The following is a 27,614-nucleotide window of genomic DNA, read 5'->3' as shown; positions in this document are numbered from 1 at the left end:
TCTTGTGTAGCTATATGCAAGACCTCCATTCAATCTCCAGTAGAGAGATGGGAGAGAAAGGGGGGGGGGCATAAGCGAGAGAGAAGAGATATGGTGTTGGGATTTTAAATTGTACTATCTCATTTAATGTTCACAGTAGCTCCGAAGGAGACTGATGCTAACCACATTTCTAATAATATAAACTGTCAATTCAGCTCTTCAATATCCCCAGTGACCATCCCCTTTTCAGCTCTGTGCCTAAATCTGAAACCACAGGACTGGTTTCAACCAGCTCCTAGACTCAGCACTGTCTTTGGACAATAAGCCTACAGGAGATGTTCAACACACACATATATCCCGCTTCTCGCTTAGTAAATGTTCTATCATGGGAAGAGACACCGTGACCACAGCAACTCCTATGAAGGACAACATTTTATTGCGGCTGGCTTACGGTTTTCAGAGGCTTAGCCCATTACCATGACGGTGGGAAGCACGGTGGCACTTTGGCAGACATGGCTCTGGAGAGGTAGCCATCCAGATCAGCAGGTGGCAGAAAGAGGTCCATACTTGAGCATTCGCAACCCCAAAGCCCGCCCCCAGTGACGCACTTCCTCCAAGAAGGCCACACCTCCTAATCGCGCCACTCTCTGAATCTACGGGGTAGGGGGGCAGGCATTTTCATTGAAACCACATTTTCCAAATCTTCTTCACACCTATTCTTTAAGATGAGTCTTGGAAGAACGGACCCGCCGGACATGGTGGCACACGCCTTTAATCCCAGCACTCCGGAGGCAGAGGCAGACGGATTTCAGAGTTCGAGGCCAGCCTGGTCTACAGAGTGAGTTCTAGGACAGCCAGGGCTACACAGAGAAACCCTGTCTCGGGAGGGGGCGGGGGGGGGGAAGGAACCCTTGGATGGAAGATCTCAGCAGCACTGCAGAACCAGTGGCACCCTGGAAACCCCTCCCCGGGAGGCGGGGCGGGGGTGACTATGTAGGAACAGACTGTCCTGGATATGACACGGGTGGACTAGCAGGTTCTTAGGAGATTTCTAAACATCTGGGGCCACAGTCTTGGATAACTTGCTTGTAGCCCTCAGGCAGAATACCTTTTTTTAACATTGAAAATTTTTTTCCTGTATTATATTCTGACTACAGTTTCTTCTTCCTCAACGCCTCCCAGACCCCCTTACATCTCCACTCATGCACCCACCCACCCCCAAATCCACATGCTCTTTCTCTTTCATTAGAATATTAGACATCTAAAAAAAAAAATAATAATAATAATAATAATAATAACTAAGATAAAAACAAACGGAGCGAAAAAACCAAAAACAAACAAACAAACAAACAAAAAACAAAAAAACAAAAACGGAGAAACAAGCCAGAATAGGGAAAAAGAAAAAAAAAGGAACCAAGGAAAAAGCACACGGAACGCGTACAGACACTGAGACTCACGCAGAAACTCTGTACAAACAAAAATCAGAAACCATAATATATAAATAAAAGATCTGTAAGGCTAAAAACAACAACAAACAAACAAACGGACAAACAAATGGGCCAGAGAAAGCATTGTGAGACAAAGAAAACCTCCCAAATACTTCTGAGTTAGCTTTCTGTTGGCCATCGACTGCCGGGCTGGGACAGCCCTGAGGAGCAGTTTGTATACCCAGTGAGACTCCCTTGGAGAAAACTAATTTTCCCTTTGAGAGAAGTTATTAATTGGAGACAGCATCCAGGTTAGGGATGGGACTTGTGTCTACTTCCTCTCAGCTGTGCATGCTGCCTCAGCTTGTGTGATCCTGTGTGCATGCGTGAGTGCATGCATGTGTGTCCCGTCGTATCTGGAAGACACTGTTTCCTGGTGGTCTCTAGCCTCTCTGGCCCTGACCATCTTTCCACCTCCTCATCCATAGGGTTCCCCGAGCCCTGAGGGGAGCGATTTGATAGAAACACCCCATTTAGGATTGAGTGTTCCCAGGTCTCCACTCCCTGCACATTGTCCAGTTGTGGGTCTCTATGTTCCCATATGCTGCAGGAGAAAACTTTTCTGATCTTGGCTGAGCAAGACACTGATCTATGAGGACCAAGGGACGTTATTAGAAGTCATTTTTATTGCTACACTCCTTTAGCAGAACACTGGTCCACGGCTTACCAGGCTCAGGTTCGTGGCCACACAGACAGTGTTGAGCATGGGTCCCGTCGGCTCATGGACTGAGCCTGGATGCCAGTCAGATAGAGGATGGTTTGTACCATGAATGCACCAGAATGCGTCTCTTGTAGGCTGGTCACCATGGTAGGTTGCAGGGTTTGTTTGTAGCTGGGCTGCTCTTTATCTTTCTCCTCTGACAGTGTGCAGAGTAGTTTCCAGAACCATAAACACTCATCAGTAGGGGTGAAAGCGATAGGTTTCTGTGGGTGTTGTCTTCAGCAGTAGGGCCGTAACCATCATCGTGTGGAGAGAAACCAATAGTCTTGTTGACAGTTTGGGTTATTTGGGGTTTCCATGGGACCGCTTTGGCCAACAACTCAATTAGATGTAACCCACTAGAGGTTTCCTTTGGTGTCTAGTTGGGGCTTTGTCTCCCCCATTATTTGATGACTCCAATCTAGGTTTCTCCCATATGTGTATATATATTTAAGAAACGCCTACTATATCAGGTTTTCCCACAACCCCTCATATGGTCTTAAATATTAGCAGCCCTACTTGTATTCACTTCCTTTCTCCCCCCTCCCCCTCCCTCCCTGCTCCACTGACCCTTCCATTCCTGCTGAGTCTGTGTCCCTATGTGTATGTGTGTGTGTGTGTGTGTGTGTGTCTCTATGTGTGTGCATGTGTGTCCCTGTGCATGTCTGTGTGCCTGTATCTGTGTGTCTCCCTGTGTGTGTGTGTCCATGTGTGTGTGTCTATCCAAGTGTGTATGTGTCCCTGTGTGTGAGTCCATGTGTGTGTGTGTCCCTGTGCATGTCTGTGTGTGTCTATATCTGTGTGTGTCACTGTGTGTGTATCCATGTGTGTAGGTGTGTGTCCCTGTGTGTGTGTGTGTGTGTCCCTGTCCACCCATAACTACCTAGTCTACTTCCCTTTTTAGGGAGACCCTTACTATGTCTCCATACCTAACCTCTGTGGCCACATGTATTGTAACCCCTGGGGAAGAACACTGTGAATTCCAGCTATCCTACCTTACCTAATAGAAGCTGGCTCTGCCCAGTACCCAGGCTCCTCTCTTCGCCCTCTACTCTTCTCTATAAACCTCGGTGCTTGCTGTTGCTGTAAGAAAAGCAGATGCTCTTTATTGCCTTTGTCTCTGGAGCAGTCTTTAACAGGAGCTATCAACCATCTTTCATTGTACAGGTCAGGAAACTGAGGCCCAGAGAACTTGAGTAACTTATTCACATTAAGCAGCAGCCAGTTTTCCATCCACAACCTTCCTCCCCTGTCCCCAGAACAACTCTCAGCCCGGAGAGAAAACCAGACACTGGTCTGTTACAATGCCTGAGACATACCATGCATTTCTGATGAAACTGATATCAAAACCCACTCCCTGCTCCCCAATCGTCTCAGAGCAAGATCTGCTTCCATGAGAGGAAACACAGATGTGCTTCAGGGGAAAATGAAAAGTGGCCTGATTTGCTTTTCACATAAAGTGTTCTAAGAAATGTGTCTTAATATACCAACTGCAGAAAGAGAGCCAGGTGGGAGCCACCTGAGCAGACGAGGGCTCATTTTGGAACCAATGGCGCCATCTTCTGGTATTCTATGGTATGACACCCCGTGACACCAGACCCAAGCATCTCAGACACCCTTGAAATATTCCATTGATCTTCTATTTTGGTGGATCAAATTAAAACTATGTAAGTATTAATCCACCTAGAATTAAACTTTTTAAATTTTCTTTTTCTTTTAGGGTTTTCTTTTTTCCCCCTGAGATGGGATTTCTCTGTGTAGCCCTAGCTATCCTGGAACTCCCTAAGTAGACCTGGCTGGCCTCCAACTCAGATCTGCCTGCCTCTGCCTCCCAAAGCTGGGATTAAAGGTGTGCCACTACTGCCTAGAAACAATTTTTAATTACTTAAAATATGTATATCGATTCCTAATGAGACAAGACAGACATGTTTACTGCTCTTCTGTAAGTTCTGTGCAGTGAAGGCCTAGCTGTGCCATTACACACACACACACACACACACACACACACACACACTTATTTTGTTAAACAAGAACTACTGCAGAAGGCTGCCGGCTTGGCCTGGGCTCCCTCCCTGGGCTTCCAAACCATGAAGAAGCCACATGGAGTCATTCACACCAATGTTTTCTGTCACCAAAGAAAGCTCGGTTACCTGACCTGAGGGACCCAGGGATTATGTAAGACAGGAGCTAAGTTCCCAAGCACCATGAGGCAAGTTGGCACAATACTGACGTTCTCTGCCTTAATCCTTCCCCAAAAAGTAAGCCGATTGTTGCCGGAAATATTTTTAAAAAGAACCAGCCGAGCCGGGCGTGGTGGCGCCCGCCTTTAATCCCAGCACTTGGGAGGCAGAGGCAGGCGGATTTCTGAGTTCGAGGCCAGACTGGTCTACAAAGTGAGTTCCAGGACAGCCAGGGCTACACAGAGAAACCCTGTCTCGAAAAACCAAAAAAATAAAAAAATAAAAAATAAATAAATAAAGAACCAGCCAACTCTCCCTCGCTCCTGCCGCTGCCACCAACTCTCTGGAGCTAGCCCCCAGGCCAGATGATCTCACTTGCTCCATCTCTCGCCCGTCCAACTCTCTGACTCCGCGAGGTCACAGGGCTCCCGCCCAGCCATTTCTAGGACAGGGGCCCCGTGTTCCTCTTGCTTCGGCGCACTGCCCCCAGGCACCCCTGCTTAGCCATCTCGACACCTAATTATCCAGTAGAATTAAGCTTACAGTTAACCAATTAGATTTATGTATTAATAATATCACATTTTACAAGACGCCAATACAGTAATTTCAGAGCCAATTGATAATGATAAAGCTTTAACCCAATTATTGTAACCTTTAGATAACACCACATCCGCCTCTGTTCTCTTTCTTCCCCTCCACCACCTGTCTCCCCAACTCCTAGCTCCGCCTCCCTTTTCCTGTCCAATCACAGGCCTGCCACTGCCCTAATGTGATTGGACAGAGAAAATCCTGCAACATTTCACCCTTTCTGTTTAATTAAAAAAAAAAAACTTTCTCTCAAAATATAAATTGAACACAACTATTACCATCTTGTATATTATATGGTATTAAGACCTAACACCCAGCCCAACATTTTTGTCGATAAAATTGAACGCTGTCCTCTATCCTAACTTAAAAGACTATAGTTCTGCGCCTGGCTAATGTCCTGGCTTTAGATTGTATGCCGTTTGAAAACCATCCTCTCAGTTCTGTATCATTTTTCTCAACAATAAACAGCTTAGGCTGGCTACGAGACTACCAGTCTTCAACCCCGTCAGAAATCCGATATTGATCAACACTTTGCGTCTCAGTTCTATGTCCCCATAACTGCCTTACAAGGGAAGTGCCTGAACTGGCTTTTGTTCTTTGTCCAGGCCCCCCTTTCCCTAGCCTTTGTCTCTGCTGGGCCCAGAAGAACACTTACTCTACCTAACAAGATGCAACATGACTCCAGAAAGCCTGCTCAGAAAGCCAGGTGAAACACCCACATCATTGTAAATGTTTTAGATGATACCCAAATGCATGCGTGCCCGTAGACTGACTGTGCATGCCTGTGTTCAAACACACGCACCAGGGTTCACATAGGCGAGCTTGGCTTAGGTATGGGTGCACGTCATGACGGAATCAAGCCACAAAAGTTAACACTGGAGTTCTGCAAGAGCAGTAGGGGCTGACTCTCCAGCCAGGGTAGTAAGTAAGACTTCTCCGAGTAAAGAGAGTCAGATGAGTGTCAGTATGCAGGAAGGAGGGCTAAGAGCAGACCCCAGGTCTGAGCTGCTACATGCACAAGTTGAGCACCCACACACTGGGGCGCACCCACGACTCTTAATGGAGTCGGGTCTCTGAGCTCAGCTGCTGGCTATTGCCGCCCTGAGACCACACTGATAGACCAGATTCAGGCCTTCAGCCATAAGTGCCCTCTGATCAGGTGCTCTGGCACGAGATCAGCTCTGGGAGGAGACCATGACTGTGCCTCCTTCACTGATGTGCGCAGGCTGGGAGCGCTCCAAGCCCCGCTGGACCCTGACTGTCCACGCCCGGTGCCTGGCTCATACCATCGCTTCCTGAAGTCAGTGGGAGATTGCTTCACAGGCAGGCATCAGGCTGCTAACTCACGGTAGGCAGAGAGACATCCGGATGAGAGGACAAAGGAAACTCCACTCCCCAAACTCCCGCAGTTGGACAAAAGCCGGCATTCCTCGGGAGCTTATGAAACCCCTTCTAACAAAGGTGCCCACTCCCTTATCTGGGGCAGAAGGGACAAATGGCTCTCTGGGATGCCCATTAGAACAGCAATGTGCGTGCTGGCCAGCAGGCTCCCTCAGGATCATGGGTACCCAACTTGTCTTGCCTCTTCTCCAGTTTGAGCTCAACTTCTCCAGCTCAGGAACCCACCCCCCATTTCTCCTTATAACCCTATTTTGGGGTCCTGTCCTTGGTGGTCTCCTTCTCCTCCTCTATCATTCTCTCTCTCTCCTCTCATGCCCAAGTTCAACCTGCTAGGCATGGTCAGTCCCCTTTCCCTCTCTGCTCTGGACTCCTCCAGATGCCCCTGGCTGTACTCTCCCTCATATCTATAATGAAACCCTACTGATGAACCGTACCTGGAAGCGGTCATTTCCTCAGGCAGCCACCCCCAGTGTCTCCTCCCTGTAGGTCCTAAAGATGCACATCCTTGCGCTGCTCCCCTGGTGTGGGAAGCCACATGTGCCGTTGCAGAGTGGCACTGACTACTGCTGGCCACCACGCATAAGTTTGGACAAACAACCAATGTGTACATATGCAGTAAAGTTTTTTGCAAAGACACTGCCTGGCCCGGGCATGATAATGAGGCTTTGGGAGTATAACCAATCAGATGTGAGACATGCAAATGAGGTATGATAATGAGGCTCTGTGAGGTACAGAGAGAGAGAGAGAGAGAGAGAGAGAGAGAGAGAGAGAGAGAAGCCAATCAGATGAGGAACATGCAAATGAGGCTTAGTGCATAACCAATCCGGGTGTGAGACACGCCTCTCCTAGGCCTATATAAGCAGCACCAGTTCTGGGCTTGGGGTCTCTTCGCCTCTGCAATCAAGCTCTCCCAATAAACATGTACAGAAGGATCCTGTTGCAGCGTCGTTACTGCTGGCCAGTCCGGTGCGCGCAAGACCCTGGGAGGGTGCAAGTGTTAGCCCTGTGGCCACCCATTCCTCTCTAGAGCCCTTACTGCGGAAACTTTCTCGGTACAGGATCCCCAAAAGAACACATGCCCATCAAAAGCATTCAAGGAGGCCCACAACGCCACCTGTGTGCATCCAGCCAGGGGTGACTAGCCTTCCTTGCTTCCTTCATCCTTAAACATAACTGAACACACCTCCAATAGCCTTCCTAGCTCCCAGGAGCATCACAGGGCCTGAAGCAGAAGCTAAGTACCAAGAGAGTATGGGACACCCTGGTCCTGTGCTCAGCAGCTCAGGGCAAGTGATTATGGTGTTCCCTGTAGAGGAATTTTAATCCTCTACATGGCTGCTCTGGCAAGGGATCACATCCAAAGACCTTCTAGGTCTTTATGATCCAGCTGGAATGCAGACACATTCTGGATTACAGTATGGTACGGCTGGAATACAGACACTTCCTTAATACACACCTTTAATCCCAAACAATGAAAGTAAGGTTAGTTTATAGAAGGAAGGAGACAGATTTGATAGTGGAATCTAATTGAGGGGCAGACAAAGTGATGAACCAGAGAGAAATCTGACAGAGCGTGTCAGAGATATGTTTCAGGACAGGAAAGAGACGCTATTTAAGAGAGCAGAGAGGAGAGGTAACTAAGAGAGTCCCAGAGAGAGGAGGCAGTTTTACTAGGACAGTTTTACGGAGACAGGTTGTAAGTGAATACAGGAGCCAGAGAACGGGAAGGAGTCAGAAGATTAGAACAGATTGCCAGTTAATTTGAGGCTAAGCAGAGCAATTCAGCCAGAAGCTGAGAGAGGCCAATTTGAATCAGTCAGCTTGGAGAGGAGTTTGGGCCAGAACAGCTGAGTTGAACCAGCCAGGCAGAGTTCAGAAAGAACTAGGAAAGGTGAGCCTATCTGGTGAATAAAAGCTACGTTTACAGTTTCCCCTGAGGCTGCAGGACCATGAACCAAGAGACACACAGCAGACATTTGAGGGACAGAAGGAATGAAATGGGAGGGGGGCTTCCTAAAAGAGAACAACATCCAAGGTCTGAAAAAAAGGAAGAGAAAAAGATAAAATCAGGATTGGTTTGCGATCCAACCTCTGACTAACGGGTCAAAGGTGGGATTTCCCAAGAAGCGACAAATGGAGTCTGTAGATCTGGCTCTGCAGACAGAAAGCCGGCAGAAGAGAGTGGGGAGGAGAAAGGAGGGGAGGGGACAAATGGCTCCTAAGAAAGCCCTTCACTGTACTTCCCAACAGAGCTGTAGATGCTCATGAGAGTGAGGCCTTGCCACCAGACTTGGAGGGTAAGCGTCTCTGGGCACAGCCAAGCTTTTCCATAACACACAGATATGACAAAACCTTTTCAGAAGAGCTGGTCACAAAAGAGTGCCATTCCCATGCCTGTTCTTCATGAAGCGCTTAGGACCATGCTCCAGCGGAGAAAGGAATAAAGAGGATTGTGTTTGTTTAAGGGGAAAACCTGGGGTCTGCCATCTCCCATAAACCACGGCCTCCAGCAGTCCAGGAAGTTCTCTGTCCGTGGGCCAAGGGAGGCTGACAGGTTAACGTTGGCCATTACAGCACCTGCTGCCAGGTCTGACGACCCGAGTCCAATCCCTGGAACTTACATGGTAGAAGAAGAGAACACGTAACGCAGGCACTGTTGTTATAATCGAGTGAGGGTCAGAAGTCGGATAGCCGAGCAATGAAATAAAACACTTACATTTTTTATTCACTAAGTTGTAAAAAAAATAAACGAATGAATTCAGGTAGGACTGGAAAACAGTGCCAGGAGCGCTGAGAGCGACAGAGGCAGAAGAAACAACTCCAGCGACAGAAACTGGTGGGCTCTGGGCGGAAAGGTCAGGGGCAGGAGACTGAGAACTTCAGTCATCTTAATTATATGCTCGCCTCGGTTCAATGAAATAAAAAATAGCAGGTTTAAACTTCAAGGCAGCGGGACTATGAAAGTGTATGTCTTATTTGGCTGTGTTGCCAGGAGTGGGGGAGGGGAGCTGTAACAGGCAGAAAGCTGGGGTGGGGGTGGGGAGGGCGTGGAGGTGGGGGCTGGGGAGGAATAGAGACAGGACGTGAGAGCTTAGCACTCAAGACAACAGGTGTCTCTAAGGGAGGCAGAAATAGACACAGTGAGGCTGGTCACCCTGGGAAACTTTGCAGCGGGCAGGCCTTACACGACCCTTTCCTGGAATGTCACAGGAGACCCCCTCACCAGAGCTATGCCATGCTACGCCACCAGGCAAACCCAGCCTTGGTCCCTTTCTCCCTTTCAGTGAGTATCACATGTGCTCACTGTCTGTCTGTCCATCCCCTCCAGCCCTACACACTGCCTTCCACACTGGGACCTTCTACCTTCTGAAGTCCTTGGCCACGCTTGACCAGGGGACAAATTCCAAAGGCCTGTCCTCCCTGGCTCTTGCTAAAGAAATGAAAAATGACTCTGAGGCCAGAGTTACTCCTCTAAGGCCATGGGGAACTCGCTCTCAGACCCCCTCGCCAGAGCTGTGCCATACCCAGGCCAGCCAGGGTGCACTCACGTACCCGGGCAGCTAGAGAAGAGAACAAGGTTCACACTCCAGCCGTGCCATCGCTGGGCAGTGACCTCAGACATGTGGCCTGGTCTCACGGGCCCTCTGTGAGGTCATCTGCTATAAGGGAGATACTGCCTCATATCCGCTACTCTTTTGTGAGGTCATGTCTGTCCTCTTATCCAGTTGCTGTACCACATGGTGTCCTTTATAAACAAAACAAAACAAAACAAAACAAAACAAAACAAAACAAAACAAAACAAAACAAAACCAGGCAGCCAGATACTAGTTTCTTACGGCTGCCCCAACAGACTTAATGGCTTCAAACACTGATTTCTATCCTACAGTTAGAGGTCTAAAGTCCAGCATCCATTTCACTACACTAAAATCAGGATCTGTCCTCTTTACATGGGCTGCAGAGTAGACACCCAGGCTTGCTTCTTGCCTCTAGAGGCTGACTGCAATCCACGATTCACAGCGTTTAACCCCCTCTGTCCATCAAGGACAACCCTGGTTACATCTCCACTCTCTGGCCTCCCTGCTCCCCCTGCTAAGACACTTGGCCAAGACCTACCCAGGGAACCCAGGAGCATCTGTTATCAAGGTCAAAGGTCAAAGCACATCTTCTAGGTCGCAGGTAGCACATTCACAGGGTCTGGGGAAGAGGGTAAGGGCGTCCCACACACAAATGTTTTGGACGCAGGTGGGCAGAACAGCATCCCTTACCCTCACCTAATGCCCAGAGCTTTGCTCTAGAGGCTCCAGCTTGGGTCTTACAATAACTCTAAGGTCTCTGTGGTTAAGATTTTCTCCCCAGAGATGCACCTTAGAAAGATAGTGGGGCCACTGAAAGGTGCAGGCCTGGTGGGAACTCTTGAAAAACCATCGCCTGTGGTCTCTTTCTGCCTGTGCTGAGAGGCACTGCCCCACCACACATTGCTGTGAGATGTATTTATGGATGACCCTTCTTCTCTAGGTCGGGTGTCTGTCAGTCAGAGAAAGCTAACAGCATCATTGACAGGTTTGCCTTAGAGTGATGCACAAGGTGGTGAGAAATGGGAGACTTCCCAGCTTACCTGTGAAGGCTCTGAGCACTGGCTCTCCCAGGTTCAAAGTATGTGTCCCCGAACGGAAAGCTGAGCCCCAACCAGCTGCCATGCAGCGCAGGAAGGGAACCCACCATGGCTCTGGTGACTTCCCAGGAAGGTTGCTCATCTTTGGCTGCCGAGCCTAAAGCACTGGGAATTTCCACTGCCTTTTCCTGGCGCATGTACCCATGGGGGAAGTGTTAGGGTGCTGTGGACCTCCGTACCACAGTCCTTGCTACTGATAAAAATGGGATAGCCTCTGGTTAAACTGCTCTTCTGGTGTAAGTCCATACATCAGAAGCCCTGCATTTCAGCTCATTGGAGATTTTCTTCTGTAACATGAAAGGGAAGTGATTTTAAAAAACTCTTTGGCCTCGTATCGAACCTAACCATTATCGAACCTACCTGTGAAGTGTCTTCTGCCTCAGTTTACTGTGACAAACACCATGACCAAAAGCAAGCTGGGGAGGAAAGGGCTAACGTCACCTAACAACTTCCGGGTCACACTCCATCACTGAGGGACACTGGGGCAGGATCACATTACAACCACACTCAGGAAGCCCAGGAATCAGGAAGTAGGTGGGCTATAAGGCCTCAAGGCCCTCCCCCAGTGACTGACTTCCTGTGTGGAGAGTGGCTTTCTTAGTGTGCAGTGAGCAGCATCACTGGGTCCTGAGCCTTGGGCTGGAAAAATGGCTCCTCCTAAAGGTTCCATAAACGTGTTAAACTGGCCACCAGCTGGGGACTAAGTGTTCAAACCCAGGAGCCTGTGGGGGACATCTCTCATTCGGGCCATTACAGGATTTGATTTCTCCCAATTCTGATCTACCTGGTTCACCCTGCTATGGCAATATACTACCCAGCAAGGGAAGCTAGACCTCTCTGGACAGCTGTCTCAGACTCCTCCCGGAAAGTGAACTCAACAGGGCTAATGAAGCTGGGGGTGTGGCTTGGTGTTGAATTGTGGGTTTATTATGCAGGAGGCCAAGGGTTGGGAGTCACAAAATAAACAAACGAAAAGTTACCTTGTATCCTAAAACAATTACAAAACCTTATAGTTCAAATTAAGCTGAATGACAGTCATGTGGCTACCAGGCTACAGCGCTAAAACCACCTGCAATTAAAATGTCTTTCTTGGGCTGGAGAGAGGGTTCCACAGTCAAACACAAGTTCTACTCTTACAGAAGACCTGGGCTCAGTGGCCCTGCACCCAAGTCTGATGGTTCCCGGCTGTCTTTATCTCTACTTCCACGGGATTGGGCATCTGCGACGTCATCTACTGTCCCTAGAGGGCTGGTCCGATGCTGTTTGTACAAAGGAACTTGCGTGTCACTGTTTAATCCTTAGAGTGAACTCTAATGCAGACCACTGAGGTATTCCTCAGACTCGCATGAGATAACATCCTCAACTTCCTACCTGGTTACTGCGTGCAGGGCACATAGAAAGCATTCCTAGTTAACCTCTGGGAAGAACATCACACTTCTTCCGGGGCTTCAAAGGCCCCGTTCTCTGTGGCTCTGATAGGATCTCACTGATTCACAGGCTCTGAGTGGGCCTGCAGCCTATCCTGGTCCAGCTTACACTCCAGCGAGAATACTTACAGTGCTGTTTTGCTAATTTTTTTTTTTTTAATCATTTCAGTTTTTTTCAAAATGAGCCTTAAGGAATACAGGCAGATCTGGGAAAAGCCAAAAGCAGCCAGAATGGAAAAGCAAGTCACTCCACAGCTTGTGTGATGGCAAGGGACAACCGCCGACTGATGTGTGACCCACAGCCTGGCACTCATGCTCAGGTAGGAAAGCCATTTGCTAATGGTATTTATTATTCCCAGAGGACAGAGCTGCCAGCCCAGACAGGCCGCTGGGCACAGCCTTCCTTCCGGGGCTCCTTCCTTACCTGAACAAAAGGCTTCCAAGGTCTGTGAGGGACCCATGCAGGCCCAGCTGCCTGCTCAAAAGAGGTGAATGCTCAATTAATGAGGTAAAAACCTTCAGACTCGTGTGCCTTTTCTTCTTTCAGCCTTGACACTAGTCACTGGTGAGGGCTGTCATCCTCTGACTGGGTCCCTAGTGAAATGAGGAAGGCGGCATGCTTAGGCTGTGGCTCTCCTCCCCTTCTTGAGGAACCCCAAATCCTGGGAGCCCAGCATACCCTGTGTACAGGGAAGCCCACGCAGCCTTCCACCCTACCTCAGGAAGGCCGCTACTCATTCTCTGTGCCCTATTCATGGAAAAAGGCAGCCTCTCTCCCGCCTCTATGACTTCTAGGCGTTGGGAGACTGAATGTGGCTTCCTGCACAGGCAGACACACTGGAAGAGAAGTGTCCCACAGGTGATGGTGGAAATCGGATCCTCCACACCAGTCTCTGGATTGATGAGCCCTGGGGAAGTCCCACCAAGACACTGAACTGGAAGACAGACGTAGTTCCAGTGATTTCCTCTGAGAACCCAGTTCATGAGAAAGAAAAACGCGTCAGAGGCCAGCTCATGGCTTCTCCCATTTCAAGGTGACATCCCTCCTGCACAGCCTCGCCACCTGGCTCAAGGACACACTGTACAGGCGCTCCCTAGTAGCCGAAAGGAACTTCAGAGCAGCCAAATGGTGAATGGGAGTACTGTTAATTTCTCAAAATCAGAGGACACAGGCAGGCCCTGGCGCTGTACCTCAGCTGATAAAGTGCTTGCCTGGTGTGACCAATGCCCTGGAGCCTGATCTCAGCGCTATGGTGGCAGATGAGCTATGGTGGCAGATAGCCAACATCTCAGCACTGCAAGGTTGAGGGAGGCAAGAGGATCTAGCTCACCTTTGGCTACTTGATGAGCCAATGCCGGCCTGGGCTGCACTGAAAGACAGAGGGAGGGACAGGGAGGAGAGAGGGGCAGCGTGAGAAGCAGAGGGTGGCAGAGAGCTGGGGGAAGGATGGAAGAAAACACAAAGAAAAGCAGCTAGTTCTCCACGTCCTATGGAGCTGTTCTTGCTGGATTTAATGACTCACACACACGTCTGTGTTGGCAATTTAATTTTACAAAACAACTCTAGCCACCACATTTTCTCCTCTGTCCATCATTTCCCTTTTACAGGAAGTTACAAAAACATCAGGGGGCTTTACCATCTCTACAACCCAAACAAGAATCAGAAGTGACTCCCAAAGCCGGCCGGCAGAGAATAAAGACAACGTAAGAACAGATCACGGTTATAGCAATACAGGATCGCGACATTGATTTACAGTGCAGTGGTTGTACGTTCACCAGAGGGAATTCTGAGCCAGAGACTAAAGTAAAAGCACCTGCCCGCTTGCTGCCAGGAGGCCCAGCGCAAGCATCACAGCAACAGGGCACCACCACGCAGTAAGGCTTTTCTGGCCCCGAGGATGGAGAGGGCGCTCTGCTCGGCGAGGGCCCGGGGCCCTCACTTGGAGTCTTGGTCCTTCTCATCTACCAGGGCAGAGCGGATACCCAGCTTTTTCAGTTCTTCCACTAGGTCCCCATTCTGATGCATCTGCAGAAGGATGTCACAGCCCCCCACAAACTCGCCGTTGAGGTACACTTGCGGGATGGTTGGCCAGTTGGAGTAGTCTTTAATACCTGTGGAGAGATGGAAGATGGGTCACTGAAATGATCAGAAGCAAGGGAGCCTTCTAACACAAACGCCGCATCCAGCACTCCTGGCAGAATTCCAGGCCCCCTCCCCCGCTCCTGGTCAGCGATGACTTAGCAGGAACCTCGGCTTCTCTTTCAACCTTTGGCCTCATGAGAGTCAGGTAAGGCTCTTGGTAAAACAGACACATCAGCCGGGGGACTCACCCCAGGGAATGGGACTGTGTAACCAAGGCACGTGAGCCAGGCAAAGCTATAATCAACCACACAGGTCATGTTTGCAGGGGAGAAACGTCACAACTCCATTTCTAAATGTACTGTGAAATCCACCCTGGACTCACTGGCTGCCTGGGTGACCCCTCTGCCTTCTTCCTGCGGCTCTGAGTGGTGAGGGCCACCACCGAGCACCACTCAAGACGCTGAAAGCATTCTACCCTTGAGAGTTACTGAGGAGAGGCACAAAGCACTCCAGCCTATGGGACAAGACTCCTAACCCCAGGTCTCAGCTCCCTGGATGGGCTCTGCAGAGCCTGATAAGGACGGAAATATGTAGCCTGTGGTGAGTAGTATTAGATGCTTGTGTGTGTGTGTGTGTGTGTGTGTGTGTGTGTGTGTGTGTGTGTGTACATGCACACACACTACTGTGAAGAGCTGGGAATACAGTCCCAACAGTGTGAGTGTAGGTCAGGTCAGGTCAGTTCAGTTCAGCTCAGCGACAAACAAATTAACAATGGCCTAAGTACTATAGACGGGTGTTTTTACAAGGCAAAAACGAGCACACAAATTATACACCAAGTGAGGAGGTGCTTCCAGAAACACACAGCAGCACTCAATCTGAAACCCAGCCACACGGTGGGCTTTTTATGCAAACTAAAGCACAAGGCTTGCTCTAACTACCATATCATTCGATGTTTGATTTCCAAATATAATTAACAGATGTGAGATACAAAACAAGGGCCTCAAGAGACAGTATATACTTTCTTTCTAGAGTTCCTGTCTTTCTCTACAAAGCACCGAGTTGCTGTAAATGACAGAGTCGGAGGGAGACTGGGTTACAGCTCTTATCTTGCTTCTCCAGACAGTGAACACTGAGAGTCACAGGCTAGGTGTGGTGGCCCACCCTTGTAAAGCCAGCGCCCAGCTAAGGCAGGCCTGGACCTCACAGAGAGGCCCTCTGAAGATGCCGGGAGGCTATAGTAGAGGGCAAATCCTGCCGGGCTTCACGGCATCCAGGATCAGGTGCACTGAGCTCCACCACACTGCTGTGGGGTGCACACACTGTGAGCAACTACTCAGTGTGTAGGGCGTGCAGCTTTGGTTTCTGTTTGCACCTTAAACTTGACCCTGCAATATAAACAGCCTATGGGACAGCGGCAGATCTTTATGGCAGAGGCAGGCGTGGACATTCCCTGAGTCTCCTGAGCTGGAGACTGCATGTGAGTCCCTGAGGTCTCTGTGTCTCCCAACCCTGCCTTCCTTACTGAATGCATTTACTCAGGGCCCACAGCTTTGAAACCTATCAAACTGGAAATACACTCGCTGCCTGAGGCCTGCCCCAAACCTCACTGACCTCTACATCTAAACAGTGCCATTGTTTTACACTGAATTGTTTTCCATCCAAGGGCAACAGGGTTTGCTTGGGCTCAAGTGCCCTCAGACACAGTCCATCTTGGCAGGAAGTCATGGTGGACGAAGCAGGAAAGGCAGGACACATGGTAGCACTCACTTCACCCAAGCCCTGGGCTGGTCGGTCCCACACGTGAGGCGCTGCCACCAAGGCCTGTGACTGGGGTCCTGTACCAGAACGCCCATCAGCTGGCTGCCAACAGGTGGTTCTCAGACACTGTCACAGTTCCACCCTGCCCACTGTCTTGTCTCATGGCTGACATTTAAAGAGCTCTGCCTCAAGGACGCACGGCAGCTTCCTGGCAGTACTGGGTGCCACGGGATGACAGGTCGCTGGGATTACTTTTGTTGCTGTTACTGTTGCTTGCTGGGAGCTTTTTTATTTTGTTTTGTTTTAGCCCAGGTGCGTCCGGAACTTCAGCTGTAGCTCAAGCTAGCCTCAAACTTGCAGAGTTACTCCTGCGTTAATCTCCAGTGCCGGAACTGCAGGTGAGAGGTCTGTTAGAGCTGAATCTTCCTAGGGAGTAAAGTTCTTTCTTACTGTAACTCCATACCTTACACACTGTAATGAACCATGGGGATTGTCCAAACATGGCTTATTTACTTCCCACTTAGTGTTCAAGACCTCACTACTTGGCGACAGTCAGGTAGGAACTCTTGAAAATTAGGGAACCAGTCTAGACAGTAATCAAATTCAAGGCCAAGTGTTGCATGGAAGCCACCCTAAATCGAGCTAGGAAGCTGGGACTCAGTTCACAGATCGACATCAAAAACAAAGAACAATAAGAAGAAAAGAAAACAAAACAAACAAAAAAACCAAGCTAGCAATCCTTCCAGTCAGGGAGTCAGGAGAGATGGCTGTGCTCCCAAGGTGGGAGCCCTGCAAGCATGAAGTCCTTCGTTTGAGCCCCCAGAGCCCATGACACAGAGATGGGCGCAGCAGCACATGTGCCTGTAACCTCAGCTCTGGGGACAGAGCTAGGAGAGTCCCTGGGGTTTGCTGGCCGGCCAGGCTGGCTCCAGGTTCCGTAAGGAAACTGGGTAGAGCGACTGAGGAAGACACTTAGCGTAGACCTCTGGTGTTCACACCCTCGGGCACTTTTGCCTATGCACCTCTGGTGCTCACACACACAGGCACGCACACCCATGCCTGTGCCCCTCCCCAAAATTACAGTTTATCAAAGCAAAAAGAAAAAAGAAAAAAAGAAAGGAAACATGTATTAAAATTGCCTGCCCTGTCCACTTCCAAAAGGTGCTGTCTACAGTGAGACGCTTAAGCGCATCACACTGCCGTGGTTTTCCTGGTTCCCAGTAGAATTTCGGTGTGGAGTAGTTCCCAGAGTCACATAGCAGGCTCTGTGATTCTGGCCTAGGTGTGTCACATGCTAGGGTTTTCTCCCATCTTCCAGTCAGGGGATCTCAGCATGGAAACAGAGCCTCAGGAGAGGACAGCAAAGATCGGAAACAGCAGACAATAGCTTGGGCACACAGAGCAGCGGAGTGGGCTCACTGGCATCTGGATGCAGCCTCAGGGAGGTGACAAAAGCCCCCACTCTCAGTTTCCTTGGCTCCGAAGTCCACGCTGCGTCATGGGTTTACTGAGAAGATCAAATGGTCTGTAACTGCTGAGACGACTTACTTCCTATAGAAGTGCCAGGCTCAGCTGCGTATGGATTATAGATGAATGTGCACCCACCCTGTCAGGGGTCTTCTGTCCCGTTTGTCACAGAAGTACTTTTCTGAGCAACACAGGAAACAGCAAGCATGAGAAGAACGCAGGAATGGCACATGCAGGGTATTCCCCACGGTGAGGAGGAAGCAGCATTTGCAGAGCTGTGGGCTACAGCACTCCATACTCCGTGAGTATTTTCCATAAATAATCCTACTTAACCAATACAGACGCCCGATGATGTAATTGATGATGTAATTACCCCTGTTTCACAGATCAAGTTAGGGTACCGAGAGGGTAAGTAAGTTACCCACAGGCACAGAGTTAGCATGTGGTGGGTCCAGGACAGCACCTCAGTTTCTAAAGTCAGCCTCTGAACCCATGACCCTCAGCATAGCTTGTCCCACCGACAGCTACCCGCTCACTGCACAAGCATGTACAGTCCACGGGACGGACTCACACCTCTGATGTCAGTATACACAGACAGTATTTACTGGGCCACTGGTACTCCCTGCCACTTACTTTTGACCAAACGTGTCTCTGGTATCTAGCCACCTCAACTACACCAGGATCTAGTTTGTCTACGCACAGTGTATTTTTTTTACCCTGGATCGCTGAAACATTTGCTGATCCAGCCTCCTAACAGAACAGGGTCCCATCTTGTCGTTCTCCCCCACCACAAGGTGTCACAGACACCTTACACGTGTATCTTATGTGGGACCCTCGAGGCCTGGTGGGGAGGGCAAAGGCTTTGGGCTAAACCTCTTCCTGCCTTTGTGAATAAAGTTTTATTGAATTCAGCTTGCTCACTGATTATACAGCATCCGAGTCTACTTTCCGCCTCCAACAACAGAGAAACAGAAGCAATGGTGACCCAGGAGCCCACAGTCCACCTGGCCCTTCACAGAGGAAGCTGTCTCCACCTCAGACTATCTCTCTGGGAGAAGGGAAACAGATCTGTGCATCTCCAACACTGACTGTTACAATTCCAAAGTGCTGGTGCCAGATGCCCACAGCACATGGCTGGGCCCACAGGGGCGCACCAGAGTAGTAAGTACCTAATTATTTCCTTGGATGTTCGGACACTGCTTCATAAACTCTTGCAGGCTGTGGGGAAAGGACTGGGAGGAGCTGAAGAAAACAGAGTTCACAGGTGAGGCACAGCAGGGTTCAAAGAAGGGCTTTAATATACATGAGAGCCAGATGGAAAAGCCTGGGACACAAAAACCAGCAACCAGCAGGGAGATCACCATGTCCAAAGTGACAGCTAGGCCAGGTACTCTGACCTTGTTACATAACACAACACACACACAACACACACACACAACACACACACACACAACACACACACACACAACACACACACACAACACACACACACACAACACACACGGCAATGCCGCCTAGGCTTCTGCATCGAAAGTTTACAAGTTGTAAGAACAAGAAAACATGGGGTAACGGTTATGCATTCAAAAACGTTCAGCCCCCTACCTACCCTGGCAGACACTGCTCCTGTTCTAAAGAACACGTAGAGGTGGGCATGGGACTATCAGTGAGAGCGGTCACAGAGAAGTCTGTGCCGTGACCGTGAATAACACCAGCCTCGCCTTAGCATAGTAACCAGTCACAGAAAGCCTGCCCTGCTCAAGCAGCAATGTCAGCAGCACAGGCTACTGTGCAAGCCAGGCCCCTGGCCTCCGAGCGGGAGATGCTATGTGCAGACAGGTAGGATCTCACAATGTCAGCAGCCACAGGATCCATTGCCCAGGGAACCACGAAGCAGCACTGTGCCCTGGGTTCCTCAAGAGCCCGGTGGCTGTGGCCTGTGTGTACCTCCAGGTGATAAAAGTGAGGACCGGAAGGCTTCTCAGCATCGCTCGTCCTGGATCCTGGGTGAGAACCAGAGCCCTTTGAAAACTCTGGCATGAGGGAAAAGGACAAGGACGGACCGCTGTCACAGCAGCCACACTGCAGTGGGACAGGTAAGAGGGCCCCTCCTTGCCTGCCAAAGTGAGCATGAGCTGCCTGCCTGCCTGCCCTTTGGCAAACAGGTGTAGACAAAGTCCTCTTGAAAGGCTTAACCTGGCTAGCAAAGGACAACAACAAAATCAAGAGTTTTCTTCTGTCATTTGAGCACCTAATGATGAGAGATGGATGACAGAACAGGTCTTGCTATTCTTACTCATGCTGGTTGTACCCACTCTATCGAACCTCCAGTTACACTCACAGGGGAGCGGAAAGTCTAAGCCAAAGATCCTCAGGCCCCATGTTAAACGAGATATCCTCAACGCAGCTGTCTGCTAAGAGCCCCGCTAGCAGGGCAACACGCTACCGCAGGTAGGTCCCAGCTCAGAGGCCGAAGAGTAGCCCCTTATCTTCCCCTGCAGGGAGCCACCTCTGACCCAAAGCTACTGCATGCCCTGAGCCAGATAACCCCAGAGCCTCACAAGCAGCCAAATGTTAGCTGAGGAGGAAAACGCAGGGTTCAGAGCACAATGCCTGGCTTGCCATCATTCCTGTTAGCACTCATTACCTCGCCTCCCTTTCTCTGCTTTACCGCCCATCAACACTATCACAGGGAACAAGTGTGGGGTTAGCCACTTAACAACATGGAGGAAAAGTGCTTTGGAAGCCATCAGATTCAATAATAAAGTTGCTGCCACGTGGTGGGTGCCTTCTGTGCCAGAGAGGATGACATTATTATATACAGTAGAGAAGGGGGTGGGGGGTTCCCACAATGCAGTGCAGCCTGACTTTGAACTGGTGGTCCCCCTGCCTCCGCCTGAAGAGAGCTGGGTTATGGAAGTGAGTTACTATACCCGGCTGTAATTCTTATTTTCTCTCGTTTCCTCGTGGACTCTGCCAGGTTCGGTGTCATAATCTTCATTATACTGAGAAGGCAGTATAATGAAGTAGTATTACAGTAGGCTGTGCTGCAGACCCACCACAGATGATTCCAAGCCAAACCTGCTCTCCACGGCCCCAGCCTCATCAAGAAGAATGACCATACGACGAACAACTATAATCAGTAATTGCAAATGTTGCATACTCCATTCTAACACAGACAAGTCTCCTCTCAGCACAGTGACCAACCCAGAGCACTAAATCAGTAAGATGGGGGGGGGGGGGCTACTTGAATACAGGGTTCCCCGGATTCCACTGAAGGAGGAGCAGGGTGCGGGGAGGGGGCAGCTTTCCCATTACCCGGCCCACCTTGACCGATTCTTGCCAAGAATCAGAACCAAATCCCTGGCCTTTCTCTTCCTCGCTCACAGCAAGCACAAGACGGAGAGAAAGGCGCCTGCCTGGTACTGTGTATAAAGGATTCCAACTAGACGTCAGGACGCAGTCGCTTTGCCTTGGGGCCAGTAAAAAGCTGTTCTGCTCTCTGCCCTTTGGGCCCAACCTGGCCGCAGTTTGCTAATCTGGTCGGGGGTCAGAAGTTTTCTTAGTGGCTTCCTCTTTCCGCTGAGCCTCTACCATGTCTTAGTCTCCACACACTGTTCTTTGATGCTACAGTATCTAAAAAACAAACTTCGTGTCTTTCCCAACGTGAGTCCGGCTAGACTATGGTGAAACCTTCTCTCCAGCAAGAAGACAGTCCCTGACCCTCGGGGCCTTAAACATTATTAGTCAGCCTCTGACCTCGTTAGGCACACACAGGCAAGCCTGAAACCTCTTCCCTACATACGTAGTAGCATCAGTCCCTCACCTAGCAAGTACGCTGCTGGCTTCCAAGCCCTCAAATTGTCCCCAAGGGTATTCGCAGTGAGTCCCCCTCTCAGCCAGCCACTCCCCAGTCGACCTGCTCAGAGGGGATCATGATGCCGACTACCCCCTCTCCTATGCAGTCAGAAACATCTCGCCCCGAGGTGGGCCGAGGCGAACCCTCCGCCCATGTGGCTACACAACCAGGGAAGGCCCTTGCTCCTCGGGATCTGCTCAAGTTCACCGCGCCCTCGCAATCGGATCCCACGGGCCTGACCTTGCCTCAGCTCCGGGTCGTCCAGCACGTTGTAGGCCGCATAGTCGCGAACACCGTGCAGCCGCAGAATCTGCACCACGGCGTTGCTGAAGCCGCACTGGGGCTGCTCGGGCGTCCCCTTGAGGAACACCACCACCTTGTCCTTCTTCACCAGCGCGTCCAGCTGCTCCGCCTGGCCGCCCGAGCTCGCCGCCCGCACGCCGGCTCCGGGCAGGCCACCGCCACCAGCGCTTCGCCCCCAGCGCAGCAGAGCCGCCGCCGCCCGGCTCAGGGACGCGCTCATGCCCGCTCGCTGTCCACCGCCTCTGCGGCCACTCCAGGGCTTACAGAGCCCGTGGTGTCCGGCCGGCCCACCAGAGGCTCTCATTGGACAAGCTCTGGGATGAGTCTCGTGATTGGACAATACTGGCTCAATTCCACCAATCACATCGCTTACACCGTAGGGTGGGCCTTCCCTGGGAGCCGCGTCCTACAGGCTTGCTAGTGAGCGAGGACGACCGCTTTGCGTGTTGATTGGACAAATCGGACGTCCGTCGGTGAAGGGCATGAAGAGGCGTGACTAGAGGAAGCCGGCTTTCCTCGTGCGGGCGTTCGAGGCCTGGCCGGATACGCCAAGATGATAGGGCAGGCGCGAGGCGGGGCTTCTGCCGCCCGCGGCACGCCGGGAAGGAGTCACGTCCAGACGCAGCTTCCGGTTCCTTTTGCGGTGATTGCTACGGTAACGCGGCCGGTAGTCCTGCGATGGCGTGCACCAGAGAGGAGGTGGCCTTCCATGCCTCACCGGCTGAGGCCAGCCGCGAACCTGGCGTGTCCTGGTCTGCCCGGGGCTCCAGCCTCCGACCCGCCATGCACATGGACATCCAAGCCGTGTCCTGCGGCCTCCCGTGGGATTCTTCCTCCAGAATGAGGTTTTTTTTTTTTTTAGCATAAAACTATAAGTATTGTGTATGTATGATCTGCGTGCATGCATCTTCAGAAGACGACTTTTATAAAGGGTCCGGGGATGGAACTCTAGCTTGCAGGGTAAGTCCCTTGGCACGCTGAGCCCTCTCCCTGGCCTCTAGAATGATGCTCTTCTCGTAGAAACGTGTAAAGTGCTCTAGCCGTGGGACGGCTGGCTTTGGGGTCTCGGTGACTACTGGGGTCGGGAAGGATTGAAAGAACAAGGGAATTGGTGGGTTGCCGGGCCCTGTGGCCATTGTCTGCAACGTTGCCTTGCCTCTTAAGAGGCTGAGGCAGGAGGATCAGTTGAACTCAGGAGTTCTAAATAAGCCCGAGTCAGCCCGGGCCGTACAGCAGGACCCTTTTTAAGAGGGAAAACGGAGGGTGAGGATGTAGCTCAGTAGGAAGTCGTTTTCCTAGTGTAAGCGACGTCCAGAGTTCCACCCCGTCACATGCACACAGACAGTAATAAAAGAGAGTATTCTCTTAGTGAATTCCGGTGTAGATGATGATGGCCCCAGGGTAGAGTGCTTGCTTGCACATCTGCTGGGGATGGTGCAGAAGAGTGGGCAGGCGCGTCGTTTTTTTACATGGACTTCCCCCTAGAACAGAGCCCCGGGTGTGGTCAGTTCTCCCGCCGGTAGTACGCAGATCCAGATCCTGGCCAGCAGGCCTCCGCAGCCCACTATCTAATCTGCAGTCTTGGCCCTGCGCTGGGTTAGCGGTACCCTAGAGCACACCAGACTTGCAGAGAAAGCAGACAACAGAGGAAGCTGAGGCATGCCTGCTCGAGAGGCAGCAGGCCCATGTGCAATTTTCCTCTGATAGGGCCTGGGTACTGTTGCCACGGTGATAATGGCTGTGCCGTGTCATTGTCGATCCACCAACAGTCAGAGAAGCTTGGCAGTCAAGATATTGTTTAGCAGACGGAGCGGTTTCTGTTGGACACTAAGTACTGCCACAAAACCTCGAGCGACTAAGCGTGTTGCCGGAGGTGGTCTGTTTGCACCCGGGGAGTGAATGTAAAAAATCAGAGTTCACACAGAGTGAGCCATGGGATGTGCTAAGCTGTGGCTCAGAGGGAAACCGGAGCCACTCGCTCTGAAGACAGATGGGAACCAACCGCCTGGCGGGTTCCTTGTCATTGTATTGATTCCTGGTTTTTTTATTTTTTTCTGATGGCAAGCCCCAAACTAAAATCTTGTTATTTTGCAGATCCTCTGATTCCAGGTACCATACAAAGATGTTTACAAGAAATGCAGAGGTAAAACAGCTGCTCCGAAAGCCAACCTTTTGTGTCCTTAACGGCAGAGTGTCAGTTAAATCGCCCCAGCGCCCGGAAGCTTTTATTCATGTTTACACTGCTGTGAGTAGTTATAAATAAATAAACCAATAAATAAATGCTGGCAGTTTGCTTCTGGGAAGCTGTGTGTCTCGTCTACTCTCAGCCGTCCAATTGGCTTTGGTGCTCACTGGGTGAAGGGAAAGACTTTGCAGACTGCTCTGGGGACCTGGAAGCAGAGCAGTGGTGGCAAACAGCATGTTGCTAACTATTAGTGGTAACAAAACTCCTGGCCCAAAAAAAAAAAAAAAAAATAGCAGCTTAAGGGAGTAAGGGTTTACCTTGTCTCCCAGCTGGCAGGTGCAGGGATCATGGCAAGAGCTTGAGGTGGCTGGTTGCATGGCATCCAGCAAAGAGATGAACACCGCTGCCTGCCTCCAGGTCCCCATCCTGCAGGGGTCAGCGGCTCCTCCTCCCTACGTAAACCTTTCTGGAAGCATCCTCATAGACAGACACATCCTCAGGAGTTTCCATGGTGACTGTGAATCCCGTCGAGGTGACAGTGGAGACAGAGCTTTCACACTGACTTTATGTATAGTTCGTTGGCCTAGGAAAGAGTTTTCTCTTTAAGTCATCAGATATCTAGTACAGCTGTCACGTAGTAACATTAAAGTTAACCAAGTGGGACGATTGCCAAGCCCGATTTCCAGAAATGCAGCACCGCTGCCTAGTTGAAGTGACACACACCTTTGATCCCAGCGCTTGGGAGGTGTAGGCCCATGGATCTGAGTTCAAGGCCAGCTCAGTCTACATAGTGAGTTCCAGTCCAACCAAGGATACATAATTTAATAATTTAATAAGACCATCTTAAAATGTGTGTGTGTGTGTGGTATAAGACTGTTTTCAAGCCGTTGCTTTAGAAATCTTCAAATGAAAGTGTGAAGAAAGTACGCTTCTGAAGCGTCCATCAGAACTGCGCTCTGGACAGCTTGTGTGTCACCGCGGTGTGTGTCCCCAGTGGGGAAGCGGAAGGGGAGTTTGCTTTCAAGGGTCCTAGGATTTGGGTAAAACAACATCATAATTAAACTGCAAAAGTTCACCTTGGCAATATGTGACTCGGGCATGTCACAGTGTCTCTCTTTCCCTGCGTTCAGATGAGGTCCTGCTTCCATTCCAAACCCCGTGAGGCCAGTGGGAACAATGACTGAGTCTTTTGTGTCTCAGCCCCACACCAGCCAGGGTGGGGACTGTGGAGCTGAGTGGTCTCCAGCTCCCACCCCCTTTCCTTCTGACACAACTAGTGCTACCACCTGATACCCTTTACAGTAACCAGCTTTTAGAAGAGGGGAGGATGGCTCAGTGGTTAAGAGCACTGGCTGCTCTTCTAGAGATCCTGAGTTCAATTCCCAGCACCCACCTTGTAGCTCACAACTTTCTGTTACGCTGGTTCCAGGCAACGTCTGTGGACACAGACACGCACACAGGCAAAACACTGGTACACCATAAGCAAAAATTACACCAGGTGACACGTGCCTGGCCCTGCTGCCCAGAGCTTTGAAGGTGCTGCCCTAAGAGAAAAGTGGCTCTCTGGGTTACAGGGGTGGAGCCTCCAGTAAAGATGGCTCTTGGGACCCAGAAACCCACAACCTGAGCTGAAGCCTGACCCACCCCCGTGTGACACTTAACAACAGAGCATCAGCTCAGCCCCCGCCATTAACCGAATGCCCAGACAACACCTACAGGCATGTGGAAACCAGGCAGAGCCAGTCTTTCCAAGAGGTGGCAATGCCTTTGAATTTTGACTACCTTTCTCTCCAACACAGCTAATTTATATTTTATTTTCGACTTGGTTATGGTTTCATTTTTGTTACGTTTCTTGAGATAGCCTTGCCATTAGAGCCTTAGTCAGGCCTAAAATGAGATCGTGCCGTAGCTTCCTTGAAGGCTGGGATTACAGGTGTGTCCTACCATGCCTTGAAGCCTTTTGTAAGTACTTAACTGATCTTAGTTGTGGATAACCTAGTCCCTACATCAGAGATTCTGGCTGGCACAGGCTCTCCTTGCTTTGTCTGATCCAGGAGTGACTGGGTACATGGAGATAGATGGTATGTTGCAATTGGATTAGGTCAATCTAGGATAGACCACGGAGAAGGTATATGTTGTGAAGAGCTAGAGTGCTGTCCTGGGATTTGGAGTGTGGGGGTGTGGTCCTGGGTTCTAGTCCTAAGGATACCGAGTATTGAGTTTTCATCATTGAATTTTCCCACACTTGTATTTTCTCTCCTTGTGTTTTGAGAATGGCCACTGGAGGTTGTGTATATTTCAAGCTTTTGTCAGAGTGGTGTGGAGTTGTAAGGCTGTCTGCTGTGTTTCCCTCCTCCCAAGCAGTTGCCTCAGTGTGAGTTTGTCCTGTGTACGTATTGTGAGTTTTGTTCTCCAGACAGCTTTTGTGTACACAAATCCGTTTGAACCTTACATGAAGCCTAGGGTGCAAGGTGTGGTGGTGTGTGTCTGTCCTCTCAGCAGCACTGTTCCTGCGTCCAAAATGCCAGAGTTACTTATAGGCAGGAACCACCACACCCAACCTTATATGTCTTAAAGTTGTACAACTGTCCGACTTTGTTTTATTGAGAAACTTACTATACACCGAGTGTAAAAGGAAAGGTTTCCTGTAAAGTTAAATTAATTAAATGGTGTGTTTGCAGCTGTCGGGGAGCCACCATTGCTTTCACGCCAGCACTGTACTGCTTCTCGCTTGGGGAGCTCCAGACCAAGGAGAAGGGGGTGGGGTAGTGGTAAAACACCCAGGAAACAACTGGCTTCAAAAGCCGCTCACACGCGTGCGCCCTCTACTGGACGGTGAAGAAACCTCGTCGTCACAGGCCCAGTACTGTGGCACTCTGAAATCAGCCGCTATCAGAAGTCAACAGAACTGAACTGCTGACTCGCAAGCTCCCCTTTCAGCGTCTGGTGCAAGAAATTGCTCAGGATTTCAAAACAGATCTGCGCTTCCAGAGTGCAGATACTGGTGCTGAGCAGGAGGCAAGTGAGGCCTATCGGGTTGGCCTTTGGGAAGATACCAATCTGTGTGCTATCCATGCCAAACATGTAAATCTCCAAAAGATATCCAGCTACACACGCAGAGAACATGCTTAAGAGTCCACTATGGGGCTGGAGAGATGGCTCAGTGGTGAGGGGCACTGACTGCTCGTCCATGAGTCCTGAGTTCCCAGAAACCACATGGTGGCTCACAACCATCTGTAATGACATCTGATGCCCTCTTCTGGTGTGTCCGAAGACAGCAACAGTGTATTCATATACATAAATAAATAAATCATTTTTTTAAAAAAGAATAGGTTAAAAAAAGTACTCTATGAGAGGAAAAATTTCATTCTCAAAATAAAAAATTTTTTTCCTCTTCTTCCTGTTATCAGTAGTTCTGAATGTTAGATAATTTTTCCATGGGATCAAAGGTACCCAAGTATATGATTGGGGGGTGGAAACATAGGGGACAGAATCAGGTATTGGTAGCTTCTCCACATTCATGTGTGA

General features: G+C 50.2%; 1 protein-coding gene, 3 long non-coding RNA genes and 2 other non-coding genes across 12 annotated transcripts; 4 read left to right on the top strand and 2 right to left on the bottom strand.

The window, feature by feature from the left end:
- Positions 1-1,363: 1,363 nt before the first annotated feature.
- On the bottom strand, positions 1,364-6,917 carry Gm31884. Its single transcript, XR_872957.1, has 3 exons — positions 6,770-6,917; positions 3,167-3,249; positions 1,364-2,452 (listed from the first exon to the last, which is right to left on the bottom strand). It is a non-coding gene; the product is annotated as a predicted gene, 31884 (long non-coding RNA).
- Positions 6,918-13,909: 6,992 nt separating this feature from the next.
- Positions 13,910-22,203, bottom strand: Glrx5 (glutaredoxin 5). The gene is made up of 2 exons (NM_028419.3): positions 21,839-22,203; positions 13,910-14,546 (listed from the first exon to the last, which is right to left on the bottom strand). The coding sequence occupies exons 1-2, from the start codon at positions 22,119-22,121 to the stop codon at positions 14,371-14,373; spliced, it is 459 nt and encodes a 152-aa protein (NP_082695.1). The 5' UTR covers positions 22,122-22,203; the 3' UTR covers positions 13,910-14,370.
- On the top strand, positions 14,855-21,843 carry Gm46374. 7 transcript variants are annotated; one of them, XR_003950249.1, is made up of 3 exons: positions 14,855-15,117; positions 16,583-20,962; positions 21,129-21,843. It is a non-coding gene; the product is annotated as a predicted gene, 46374 (long non-coding RNA). The 7 variants fall into 7 exon arrangements; XR_001780681.2 differs by having other exon boundaries at positions 14,855-16,673; positions 17,594-20,962; XR_003950251.1 differs by having other exon boundaries at positions 14,855-18,043; positions 18,675-20,962.
- Positions 22,204-22,541: 338 nt separating the features above from the next.
- On the top strand, positions 22,542-24,204 carry Snhg10 (small nucleolar RNA host gene 10). The gene is made up of 2 exons (NR_003145.3): positions 22,542-22,861; positions 23,996-24,204. It is a non-coding gene; the product is annotated as a small nucleolar RNA host gene 10 (long non-coding RNA).
- On the top strand, positions 23,472-23,746 carry Scarna13 (small Cajal body-specific RNA 1). Its single transcript, NR_028576.1, has one exon.
- Positions 23,680-23,744, top strand: Mir3069 (microRNA 3069). The gene has a single exon (NR_037229.1). It is a non-coding gene; the product is annotated as a microRNA 3069 (primary transcript).
- Positions 24,205-27,614: the final 3,410 nt, after the last annotated feature.

The sequence above is a fragment of the Mus musculus genome, chromosome 12 (assembly GCF_000001635.26).
Source record: "Mus musculus strain C57BL/6J chromosome 12, GRCm38.p6 C57BL/6J".
Classification (NCBI taxonomy): domain Eukaryota; kingdom Metazoa; phylum Chordata; class Mammalia; order Rodentia; family Muridae; genus Mus; species Mus musculus.
Note: the sequence above shows the minus strand (reverse complement) of the source record. Positions and strands in the feature narration are given on the sequence as shown.

What these genes read in the sequence shown, in the direction of transcription:
- Glrx5 (NM_028419.3), bottom strand. Translation starts at nt 22,121, where the DNA reads ATGAGCGCGTCCCTGAGCCGGGCGGCGGCGGCTCTGCTGCGCTGGGGG. An exon ending in CGACCCGGAGCTGAGGCAAG is followed by an intron (nt 14,547 to 21,838) that starts GTCAGGCCCGTG and finishes ATCTCTCCACAG; the next exon opens with GTATTAAAGACTACTCCAAC.